Here is a 13,184-nt window from a genome sequence, read left to right on the forward strand (position 1 = left end):
CTGCTTTTGCTACCTCCCACAAGTTTTGGTATGTTGTATTTCATTTTTGTTTGTTTCAAGATATTTTTGGATTTTTCTTTTGATTTCTTCTTTGACCCACTGGTTGTTCAGTAGCATGTTGTTTAATCTCCACAGGCTGTGAGTTTTCCAGTTTTCCTCCTGCTACTGATTTCTAGTTTCACACCACTGTGGTCAGAAAATATACTTGGTATGATTTCAGTCTTCTTAAATTTGCCAAGACATGTATTGTGGCCTGTCATATGACCTATCCTGGAGAATGTTCTGTGTGCACTTGGCAAGGATGTTTGTTCTGCTGTTGGATGGAATGTTCTGTATGTCTACTCGGTCCATTTGGTCTAAAGGATAGTTTAAGTCCAGCGTTTCTTTGTTGATTTTCTGCCTGGATGATCTATCCATTGTTGAAAGCAGGATACTATCGTTGTATTATTGTCTACTTCCCCCTTCAGCTCTGTCAGTATTTGCTTAATATATTTAGCTGTTCCTTGATTTCTTCTTTGACCCACTGGTTGTTCAGTAGCATGTTGTTTAATCTCCACAGGCTGTGAGTTTTCCAGTTTTCCTCCTGCTACTGATTTCTAGTTTCACACCACTGTGGTCAGAAAATATACTTGGTATGATTTCAGTCTTCTTAAATTTGCCAAGACATGTATTGTGGCCTGTCATATGACCTATCCTGGAGAATGTTCTGTGTGCACTTGGCAAGGATGTTTGTTCTGCTGTTGGATGGAATGTTCTGTATGTCTACTCGGTCCATTTGGTCTAAAGGATAGTTTAAGTCCAGCGTTTCTTTGTTGATTTTCTGCCTGGATGATCTATCCATTGTTGAAAGCAGGATACTATCGTTGTATTATTGTCTACTTCCCCCTTCAGCTCTGTCAGTATTTGCTTAATATATTTAGCTGTTCCGATGCCGGGTGCACATGTATTGTATTCACAATTATTACATCCTCTCGATGAACTGAAAGGGGTAACTGATCTGGAACAGACCAGAATTCCACACACAAAGAGTTAACAGTGCTGCAAAGGTAAGCATTCATACGAACACCTCTTCCAACAGAGTATACTCCTTAATGGAAGAGTCAGAAATTAAAATCAAAACTACTATTAAAAATCCAGTTTATTTTTAAAAAGTCATTTGCAAATTGTAACACCAATCTGAGGAGATAAGGCCGAGTGGGACATGATGGTAAATTAGGCATAGAGTTCTTCAATTCAACAGGACACAAAAACTATAACATGTAACACATGTGAGCAGTAATGGTGATTGATTACTGTATTACATTAGATAACATGTGAGCAAACGGATATGGCCAGGACTGGCCCTGACTGTTCTAAAGCGTCATGGCAGAAAAGGTCACTGGAGAGAAATCTTTTGGACTCAACTGCAGATTGTGGGTAAAGTGGTTTAACAGAAAGACTACACATCGCTATAAACCATGTCCACACAGTTTTGTGGTGGTTCTAGCAAATGCCCTAAGACCTGTCCTCCCTGCTACCTAACGAGTGTTATTTGCAACTTTTTTAACTAAAAGAACCCAAAGACCTGCGGTAGCAGAATCCTGACCTAGTCTCTGAAATGGATTCTTCTGAAAATAGAAAATAAGTTCTTTCAGAGTTTATTCTTCTAAGTTAGCTTCCTTACCGTGACAAACTACCAGAATAATTCTCATGATTAGTATGGTTAAAGATCATTTCAGAGGTTGTAATAAACACCTCAACCAGCACCACTTTCAGCTCTCATCAAGAGAAAAGATTCAAAGTCATAAACAGAATTTGGCCAGTACTCAAAGGGACACTGTATCCCATCCTTTCTCTAGACTCCACAGTGCGAAGCAAAGTCCACACCACGCACACAGAGTAAGACACGCTCGTGGCCCTCCTCAGTCTGACCTGCATCACCAAAGAACAGCCCGGTCGCCTAACTGCACAATGGGTACACAGCCCCAGAATGGCAAAAACAAGGAAGGACTGGCCCTCCTTTTGGCATCTGGCCTACTCTTGTGTGAGTATTAAGAGGGTATGTGATGTGGGCAATGATGACTAGCGCGGTGCGGGTAGACCCAACCTTCCTATCACACCACAGCGCACGGCCCTGCACAGCAGAGCCTCACCTGCCCCTCTAACCCCCTAGCTTACCTTGCTTCTTCACTTGCTGCAGAAGAAGATCCTTCATGGCAGGCTCTTCTGCGAGGTCAGAGGGGACTTCCCCTTCACTGTTCACAACACCCACGCTGGCTCCATGGTTAATGAAATACCTGTGCAGACAAGGTCCAGAATCAAGGTTCTCTCTCCAGTCTAACATCAGCTAACACTCCTATCCCTGGGGTTCGATGCAGAGCACGGCCTCTGCTCTGGAGTTTGTAATGTGGTCCCAGATAAGGTATTCCACTGTTAATTTCTAACTCCACTAGCCTTCAATAATTAGGATCAAAAGCTTCCCTATTCCTCGGTAAGAACAACGCCCACAAGCAGGATTTCGTTCACACTCATGGTCCTAACCCCCACCCTCTCATTCCCAGTGGACAGCAAGAGACTTTCTAAATATCACAAGGAAGACACGCATCCCTAAAGCTCGTCCACCATCCCTGGGGTCCAAACGCAGGCTCCCAAAAGGACTTACTACACCTGTAATATTGAGAATGAGCGTTCCCAGAAGACATGTAAAGAAGTAATTCTCACAGAAACTTTCCCAATGCCACATTAAGAGTATATTAAGTAGTGCTGGAGCATGAAAACAGAAAAATAAAGGGTGAATTAAAATTTTCATGAATCTGCCTAAATTACGCCTCCATAAAACTCTCCCTTCAACCAGCCATACACATGAAATCTACACTCTAAGAAGAAACTAAATTACTGAAGAAACAAATTGTTCTATTCTAAATGATTAGATTCTATGTTGAAATATAATACTTGATTCTAAAGAAGAAAGGTCTGACGATTTTAATACCTTACATAGATCCTTTTCGATTTTCAAAGTACTTTCACATAAAATTATACAATGAGTCTTAAACAGTTTTATGAAGTAGGCAAGGTGGGTATTATTGGGGGGCAAATGGCAGAGGTTATGCCCCAGTCTTTTGAATTCAAGTCTAGTTCACCTTGGCACTAAATCAAGTTACTTTTGGGCCAGTGAGAATCCCAATTATGCTGGGAGCTCTATCAAATATAAGTATTTAAAGGAGAAAGAAAAACCATTTAAATTAAACTTCAACGAATCAACAATTCAGTAAGCATGTACCGGTCCCCTCCTGCCTTTAAAGGTACCACATCTTAGACACTGTGGAAGGTCTTAAGAGGATAATCAATGCGTGGCCACTGTATTCAAGGAGGCAGAGGAGAATCAACAAAGACTGCATCAAGACCACTTTTTTGCTTTCTCATTGCCTAGTACCTAGTATAAATAGAGCTTCAATAAATGTTTTTAACTTACAGATTGATTCCACTTACATGAACTCATCTCATTTTCAGCTTTGTCCATCTTTCCCTCACAGACTCAGACGGAAACAAGCACTGTCTCCTCCAAGGCTAACCTGCTCCATGTGTTTTCTTAACCGTACTGAGGCCCAGTCCTCTGTCCATCTGTTGCCCCTCATTTCCCTAATCAAGAGCGCCTCTCTTTTGGTCTCTCCGCTTCAGGACAAAGAGGACATTCAACCACACCTCCCCAACCCTGAAAAGTCAAAATGCAGATAATATACACAGCAGGCACTCGATAAATGCTTTCTGGATGGAAGCGTACCCTCTACTCCAGTCAAACGCACCGCCTCACTGTCCCCAGACGCACCCCGCTGTCACTCAGTCCCTCCCACAGCTTGAGTAGTCTCTCCCGACTGATGAAACACCCGCCCCTTCTCCGCGCCCTGCTAGAAGCTTTTCGTATCTTTCAAGGTCCACTGAAAATGCCTTCGCCTGTTCTCACCAACCACATCTTCGCTCTCCTTCCTTGAACCCCGTCCTCCCCAGCACTAAGTCTGCGCTTCTGTCATGACATACACGGATCTTGATGCAACTGCCCCAGCGGGCTGAAAGCTACTTCAGGACAACAGCTGTGTCTTCCTCACGGTTATCACTGTCATGAGGTCTGACACGCTCTTTTTCCTCTTGGCAATCCACAACTATTACGTGAAATAAATAAAACATCTTAACCACTCTGCTCTGACATCTAGTCCATTCTTTACTGGATCAGGCACAATGCCACTTGGGCATACAGGCCCCTGCTTTTCCCTTTTCTCTCCCGTTGCGGAGCACAGGCTCTGGACGCGCAGGCTCAGCGGCCATGGCTCACGGGCCCAGCCGCTCCGCGGCACGTGGGATCTTCCGGGACCGGGGCACGAACCCGCGTCCCCTGCATCGGCAGGCGGACTCTCAACCACTGCGCCACCAGGGAAGCCCAACACTTGTTATTTCTTGTCTTTTTGATAACAGCCATTCTAACAGGTGTGAGGTGATAGCTCATTAGGGTTTTGAGTTGGACTTCTCTGACGATTAGTGACGTTGAGCTCTTTTCATGTGCCTGTTGGCCGTTAAATGTATGTCTTCTTTGGAAAAATTTCTATTCAGCGCTTCTGCATTTTTAATTGGATTGTTTGGTTTTTTGCTATTGAGTTGTATGAGTTCCCTATATATTTTGGATATTGACCTCTTATCAGGTATGTGACTTGCAAATATTTTCTCCTATTCCGTAGGTTGCCTTTTCATTGTGTTGATTGTTTCTTTTGCTGTGCAGAAGTTTTTTAGTTTGATGTAGAGCCACTTATTTATTTTTGCTTTTGTTCCTTGTGCTTTTGGTGTAACATCCAAAAAAATCACTGTCAAGACCAACGTCAAGAAGGTTTTCTCATAGGAGTTTCATAGTTTCAGGACTTACTTGACTCCATTTTGAGTTAATTTTTGTGAGCATGAAAATAAGGGTCCAACGTCATTCTTCTGCATGTGATTATCCAGTTTTTCCCAACACCATTTATTGAAGAGACTATCTTTTTCCCATTGAGTCTTCCTGGCTCTCTTGTTCAAATATTAGTTGACCGTATATGTGAGGGTTTGTTTCTGGGCTCTGCAGTCTGTTCCATTGGTCTATGTGTCTACTTTTCTGCCAGTACCATACTGTTTTGATTACTATAGTTTGTAATCAGGAAATGTGATGCCTCCAGCTTTGCCTTCTTTCTTTGGCTATTCAGGGTCTTCTGTGGTACCAAGTTTTAGGACTGTTTTTTCTATTTTTGCGAAAAATGCCATCGGAATTTTGATAGAAATTGCAGTGAATCTATATATGGCTTTGGGTTGTATGAATGTTTTAACCATATTAATTCTTCCAATCCATGAACATAGGATATCTTTCCATTTATTTGTGTCTTCTTCAGCTTCTTTCATCAGAGTCTTACAGTTTTCAGCGTACAGATCTTTCACCTCCTTACATTTACTCCTAAGTATTTTATTGTTTTTGATGCCATTGTAAATGGGAATGTATTTTTTACTTCTTTTTCAGATAGGCTGTCATTATCGTATAGAAACGCAACTGATTTCTGTATACTGATTTTGTATTCTACAACTTTACCAAATTTGTTGATTAATTCTAACGGTGTTTTGTTTGAGTCTTTAGGAGTTTCTATACATGAGATCATATCATCTGTAAACAAAGACAATTTTACTCCTTCCTTTCTGATTTGGATGCCTTTTATTTCTTTTTCTTGCCTGGATAGGACTTCCAGTACTATGTCGAATAGGAGTGGTGAGAGTGGGCACCCTTGTCCTATTCCTGATCTTAGAGGAAAAGCTTTCAACCTTTCACCACTGAGTATAATGTTAACTGTGGGCTTGTCGTATATGGCCTTTATTATGTTGAGGGACACTCCTCCTACAATCAGTTTGTTGAGAATTTTTATCATGAAACGATGTTGTATTTTGTCAAATGCTTTTCCTGTATCTGTTGAGATGATCATATAATTTTTATCTTTCATTCTACTAATTGGTATATCACTTTTATTGATTTGCATATGTTGAGCCATCCTTGCATCCCAGGGATAAATCCCATTTGATCATGGTGTGTGATCCTTTTATTGTGCTGCTAAATTCAGGTTGTTAATATTGTGTTGAGAATCTTTGCATCTATATTCATTGGGAATATTGGCCTAGAGTCTTCTTTTCTTGTAGTGTACCTATCTGGCTTTGTTATCAGGGTAATGCTGGTCTTGTAAAAAGAGTTTGAAAGTGTTCCTTCCATTTCAATTTTTGGGGAAGAGTTTGAGAAGGACTGGTATTAATTCTTCTATAAATGTTTGGTAGTATTCACCAGGGAAACCATCTGGTCCTGGGTTTTTCTTGTTGTTTGATTACTGATTCAATCTCCTTATTTGTTATTGATCCATTCAGATTTTCTATTTCTTCCTGATTCAGTCTGGGTAAGTTGCATATTTCTGAGGATCTACCTGTTTCTTCTAGGTTATCCAATTTGTTTGCACACAGTTGTTCACAGTAATCTCTTATGATTCTGTGTATTTCTATGGTATCTGTTTGTAATGTCTTCTTCATTTCTCATTTTATTTATTTGAGTCTTCTGTCTTTTTCTTAGTCTAGCTAAAGGCTTGTCAATTTGTTTGTTTCTTCAAAAAACATAAAAGCTCTTAGTTTCATTCATATTTTCTATTGTTTTTCTGGTCTCTTATTTCAATTATTTCTGCTCTGATCTTTGCTATTTTCTTCCTTCTGTGAACTCTGGGCTTAGTTTGTCCTTCCTTTTCTAGTTCCTAGAGGTGTAAAGTTAGGTTATTTGAGATCTTTCTTTTTTCCTAAGGCATGCATTTATCGCTATAAACTTCCCTCTTAGAACTGCTTTTGCTACCTCCCACAAGTTTTGGTATGTTGTATTTCATTTTTGTTTGTTTCAAGATATTTTTGGATTTTTCTTTTGATTTCTTCTTTGACCCACTGGTTGTTCAGTAGCATGTTGTTTAATCTCCACAGGCTGTGAATTTTCCAGTTTTCCTCCTGCTACTGATTTCTAGTTTCATACCACTGTGGTCAGAAAATATACTTGGTATGATTTCAGTCTTCTTTAATTTGCCAAGACATGTATTGTGGCCTGTCATATGACCTATCCTGGAGAATGTTCTGTGTGCACTTGGCAAGGATGTTTGTTCTGCTGTTGGATGGAATGTTCTGTATGTCTACTCGGTCCATTTGGTCTAAAGGATAGTTTAAGTCCAGCGTTTCTTTGTTGATTTTCTGCCTGGATGATCTATCCATTGTTGAAAGCAGGATACTATCGTTGTATTATCGTCTATTTCCCCCTTCAGCTCTGTCAGTATTTGCTTAATATATTTAGGTGTTCCGATGCCGGGTGCACATGTATTGTATTCACAATTATTACATCCTCTCGATGAACTGAAAGGGGTAACTGATCTGGAACAGACCAGAATTCCACACACAAAGAGTTAACAGTGCTGCAAAGGTAAGCATTCATACGAACACCTCTTCCAACAGAGTATACTCCTTAATGGAAGAGTCAGAAATTAAAATCAAAACTACTATTAAAAATCCAGTTTATTTTTAAAAAGTCATTTGCAAATTGTAACACCAATCTGAGGAGATAAGGCCGAGTGGGACATGATGGTAAATTAGGCATAGAGTTCTTCAATTCAACAGGACACAAAAACTATAATATGTAACACATGTGAGCAGTAATGGTGATTGATTACTGTATTACATTAGATAACATGTGAGCAAACGGATATGGCCAGGACTGGCCCTGACTGTTCTAAAGCGTCATGGCAGAAAAGGTCACTGGAGAGAAATCTTTTGGACTCAACTGCAGATTGTGGGTAAAGTGGTTTAACAGAAAGACTACACATCGCTATAAACCATGTCCACACAGTTTTGTGGTGGTTCTAGCAAATGCCCTAAGACCTGTCCTCCCTGCTACCTAACGAGTGTTATTTGCAACTTTTTTAACTAAAAGAACCCAAAGACCTGCGGTAGCAGAATCCTGACCTAGTCTCTGAAATGGATTCTTCTGAAAATAGAAAATAAGTTCTTTCAGAGTTTATTCTTCTAAGTTAGCTTCCTTACCGTGACAAACTACCAGAATAATTCTCATGATTAGTATGGTTAAAGATCATTTCAGAGGTTGTAATAAACACCTCAACCAGCACCACTTTCAGCTCTCATCAAGAGAAAAGATTCAAAGTCATAAACAGAATTTGGCCAGTACTCAAAGGGACACCGTATCCCATCCTTTCTCTAGACTCCACAGTGCGAAGCAAAGTCCACACCACGCACACAGAGTAAGACACGCTCGTGGCCCTCCTCAGTCTGACCTGCATCACCAAAGAACAGCCCGGTCGCCTAACTGCACAATGGGTACACAGCCCCAGAATGGCAAAAACAAGGAAGGACTGGCCCTCCTTTTGGCATCTGGCCTACTCTTGTGTGAGTATTAAGAGGGTATGTGATGTGGGCAATGATGACTAGCGCGGTGCGGGTAGACCCAACCTTCCTATCACACCACAGCGCACGGCCCTGCACAGCAGAGCCTCACCTGCCCCTCTAACCCCCTAGCTTACCTTGCTTCTTCACTTGCTGCAGAAGAAGATCCTTCATGGCAGGCTCTTCTGCGAGGTCAGAGGGGACTTCCCCTTCACTGTTCACAACACCCACGCTGGCTCCATGGTTAATGAAATACCTGTGCAGACAAGGTCCAGAATCAAGGTTCTCTCTCCAGTCTAACATCAGCTAACACTCCTATCCCTGGGGTTCGATGCAGAGCACGGCCTCTGCTCTGGAGTTTGTAATGTGGTCCCAGATAAGGTATTCCACTGTTAATTTCTAACTCCACTAGCCTTCAATAATTAGGATCAAAAGCTTCCCTATTCCTCGGTAAGAACAACGCCCACAAGCAGGATTTCGTTCACACTCATGGTCCTAACCCCCACCCTCTCATTCCCAGTGGACAGCAAGAGACTTTCTAAATATCACAAGGAAGACACGCATCCCTAAAGCTCGTCCACCATCCCTGGGGTCCAAACGCAGGCTCCCAAAAGGACTTACTACACCTGTAATATTGAGAATGAGCGTTCCCAGAAGACATGTAAAGAAGTAATTCTCACAGAAACTTTCCCAATGCCACATTAAGAGTATATTAAGTAGTGCTGGAGCATGAAAACAGAAAAATAAAGGGTGAATTAAAATTTTCATGAATCTGCCTAAATTACGCCTCCATAAAACTCTCCCTTCAACCAGCCATACACATGAAATCTACACTCTAAGAAGAAACTAAATTACTGAAGAAACAAATTGTTCTATTCTAAATGATTAGATTCTATGTTGAAATATAATACTTGATTCTAAAGAAGAAAGGTCTGACGATTTTAATACCTTACATAGATCCTTTTCGATTTTCAAAGTACTTTCACATAAAATTATACAATGAGTCTTAAACAGTTTTATGAAGTAGGCAAGGTGGGTATTATTGGGGGGCAAATGGCAGAGGTTATGCCCCAGTCTTTTGAATTCAAGTCTAGTTCACCTTGGCACTAAATCAAGTTACTTTTGGGCCAGTGAGAATCCCAATTATGCTGGGAGCTCTATCAAATATAAGTATTTAAAGGAGAAAGAAAAACCATTTAAATTAAACTTCAACGAATCAACAATTCAGTAAGCATGTACCGGTCCCCTCCTGCCTTTAAAGGTACCACATCTTAGACACTGTGGAAGGTCTTAAGAGGATAATCAATGCGTGGCCACTGTATTCAAGGAGGCAGAGGAGAATCAACAAAGACTGCATCAAGACCACTTTTTTGCTTTCTCATTGCCTAGTACCTAGTATAAATAGAGCTTCAATAAATGTTTTTAACTTACAGATTGATTCCACTTACATGAACTCATCTCATTTTCAGCTTTGTCCATCTTTCCCTCACAGACTCAGACGGAAACAAGCACTGTCTCCTCCAAGGCTAACCTGCTCCATGTGTTTTCTTAACCGTACTGAGGCCCAGTCCTCTGTCCATCTGTTGCCCCTCATTTCCCTAATCAAGAGCGCCTCTCTTTTGGTCTCTCCGCTTCAGGACAAAGAGGACATTCAACCACACCTCCCCAACCCTGAAAAGTCAAAATGCAGATAATATACACAGCAGGCACTCGATAAATGCTTTCTGGATGGAAGCGTACCCTCTACTCCAGTCAAACGCACCGCCTCACTGTCCCCAGACGCACCCCGCTGTCACTCAGTCCCTCCCACAGCTTGAGTAGTCTCTCCCGACTGATGAAACACCCGCCCCTTCTCCGCGCCCTGCTAGAAGCTTTTCGTATCTTTCAAGGTCCACTGAAAATGCCTTCGCCTGTTCTCACCAACCACATCTTCGCTCTCCTTCCTTGAACCCCGTCCTCCCCAGCACTAAGTCTGCGCTTCTGTCATGACATACACGGATCTTGATGCAACTGCCCCAGCGGGCTGAAAGCTACTTCAGGACAACAGCTGTGTCTTCCTCACGGTTATCACTGTCATGAGGTCTGACACGCTCTTTTTCCTCTTGGCAATCCACAACTATTACGTGAAATAAATAAAACATCTTAACCACTCTGCTCTGACATCTAGTCCATTCTTTACTGGATCAGGCACAATGCCACTTGGGCATACAGGCCCCTGCTTTTCCCTTTTCTGACAAGTTCTTAGACCCATGATCAAGAAGACTCATTTCTAGAAAGTAATCTGGTTCAGAAAGAGATTCTTCTTAAGTAAGGCTACCTTCCTAAACCATTTTAAGGGTGAGGAGGAAACAGGAAAAACCTCTCTAGTTTCACACTTTTACCCGAACAAGAATCAATATCAACCTATGAGGTAAGATTTTTAAATTTATTATTATTTTTTTTATCTTTGGCCGCACCATGCAGCATGTGGGATCTTAGTTCCCTGACCAGGGATCAAACCTGGGTCCCCTGCAGTGGGAGCACAGTCTTAACCACTGGACCGCCAGGGAAGTCCCTAAAAAGTAATATTTACTTTATTCCTGAGAATCTTTATAGTTACCCCAAGGCTTCAGAAATACCCATTAGCTCTGTAAATATGCCCTTTAGAAAATAAAGCCTCTGTGGGAATTCCCTGGTGGTCCAGTGGTTAAGACTCACTGCCAAGGATACGGGTTCAATCCCTGGTCGGGGAACTAAGATCCCACAAGCCACGTGCGGTGTGGCCAAGAAAGACAGAAAGAAAATACAGCCTCTGTATTCTTCTTAACTCATCATTGACATAATTGATCTTTTTGCTACTATTCTAGGGGGGGGAAGAAAGAAAATGAAATGTGTTCAAAGACTCAGGATAAATCAGCACCCCAATAAACTATAAAGCCAAACTAAGTGCTGTACCCTTGGGTCAATCTGCTTCTAAGTTAAACACTTACTGGTAATAGAAATGGAAAACATCCTGCTAACTAGCAATAAGCCTGAACTCAAAATCAGGAAAAAAGAGCCCCTAAACCTCTTTTTAAAAAATATGTCATACTGAGTTCAAATATGAGACAAAAAAAGGTCATCATGGAACATGGAACAGAATGCACTTAGAGTCTTCCCTAGAACGCCAGTTTGCCTTTTCTTTGTTTCCACTCCCTCAAAATTTAGAGTTTCTAATGATTCCGGGAATAAGAGTATAGAGTTTAAGGTCTTTAAGATACAAAAAGAAAAATGACAAAATGGTCCAATGCTCATCGTATCTGAAACACTGTTCAGAGGCCCTGAGGTGAGCCAACCAAAGTAAGCAGCATAAGCAACGGGGCGCTTTCGTCGTACAGAAAGCGCTGCTGCACAGACGCGCGTGCGAGGACGGCCAGGTGGACGCCGTCTGCGGGTGACGCGCAGCAGAAGGTAAGGAGGGCCGCTCCCGTCACCCCGCCACACCAGGGGGCCTGGGCCAGCTCATCTGTCCTGGCCAGACTTTCATGTCTGACTACTAACCACCTGTATGAGGAAACAGTAACTCTCGCCAATTCATTTCACTCAAGGTAATATTTATTTGGGCAAGAGACACTTAAATTGTGAACTTATTTCCAAAGGAACTATGTGCATCCACAAAGATGAGATAAAGAAACCACTGTGAAAAAGCATTTACAATCATCCTCTGTACTCAGCTTCACAAAAGGAAGGAAAAAGAGCCTCCGTGGATCACGCCAACACGAGGGGCCCTGCTTCCGAGCGTGAGCTCCGCCTGTTACCTTCCAACGGAGAAAAGTGAAATCCTTGAATGTAGTGAGATTTGGTAGCTCAAAATCACAAACAAGCCACCTGAACAAATAATCAAGTATCAATGATGAGGGACTAACATGTTCTACAAATGTTTCTTAGATACAGTTTTCAAGCGAAAATGGAAACCTCTGAGGAAGCCACCTTAACTCCTGGGCACCGGAACGCCGGTGAGTGGGTTAGGCTGCGAATCAGAGCCCTCCCGTGAGACCCCGGGGAGGGGCAGCCCGGCGAGAGGAGGCGACTGATTCACGGAACCAGAACGGAGACGGGAGAAAACCACACTGCGGACTCCTGCTGGCGGTGGGGCCAGTCCAGCCGCCCGCTTTTTAGAACAAGAAGCCCAGTCAACACCAGTGCTTCGGCCTGATCTCTCTCTGGCTCTGACCCTGCCATTGTCTGACTTCCCCCACTGGGCACCCTCCCCCGGGACACCCGGGCAAAGCGGTTCCTGTGGGAGGCCATGCTCAGGCCTCTGCAGAGCTGTTTGCTGAACAGAAGAAATGTAACGGAGCTCTAATCCTACTGAAAGGGGCCTTAAGACACGCAACCGGATCTTCAAAGGACCATAGCATATCGTGATTTTATTTAGAGAACTTACCTTAGCGATCTACACTTACTTTCATCTAGAATACACTCAATTGCCTCAATTTTAAAGATGTTTTAAGTGCCAACGTCTCTTTCTATTTAAAAATAACCTCCCTGGGCTTCCCTGGTGGCGCAGTGGTTGAGAATCCACCTGCCAATGCAGGGGACACGGGTTCGAGCCCTGGTCTGGGAAGATCCCACATGCCGTGGAGCAACTAGGCCCGTGAGCCACAACTACTGAGCCTGCGCGTCTGGAGCCTGTGCTCCGCAACAAGAGAGGCCGCAACAGTGAGAGGCCCGCGCACCGCCATGAAGAGTGGCCCCCGCTCGCCGCAACTAGAGAAAGCCCT

At 42.6% G+C, this 13,184-nt stretch overlaps 1 protein-coding gene across 11 annotated transcripts in view; it reads right to left on the reverse strand.

The window, feature by feature from the left end:
• The window catches only part of PPP1R12B (protein phosphatase 1 regulatory subunit 12B), a 221,015-nt gene that overhangs the window by 145,862 nt on the left and 61,969 nt on the right, over positions 1–13,184 (reverse strand). For 10 of the 11 annotated variants that reach the window (XM_028488215.1, XM_028488214.1, XM_028488217.2 and 7 more), the window contains exons 1-2: positions 2,647–2,696; positions 2,158–2,276 (exon numbers count right to left, since the gene is read on the reverse strand). In XM_028488215.1, coding sequence (XP_028344016.1) covers positions 2,158–2,276; positions 2,647–2,681 — 154 coding nt within the window. In that variant the 5' untranslated portion in view covers positions 2,682–2,696. Of the gene's footprint in view, positions 1–2,157; positions 2,277–2,646; positions 2,697–8,579; positions 8,699–13,184 lie in introns of those variants that run through there. The other variant, XM_028488226.2, reaches the window with a different exon arrangement.

The sequence above is a fragment of the Physeter macrocephalus genome, chromosome 4, assembly GCF_002837175.3.
Source record: "Physeter macrocephalus isolate SW-GA chromosome 4, ASM283717v5, whole genome shotgun sequence".
NCBI lineage: Eukaryota > Metazoa > Chordata > Mammalia > Artiodactyla > Physeteridae > Physeter > Physeter macrocephalus.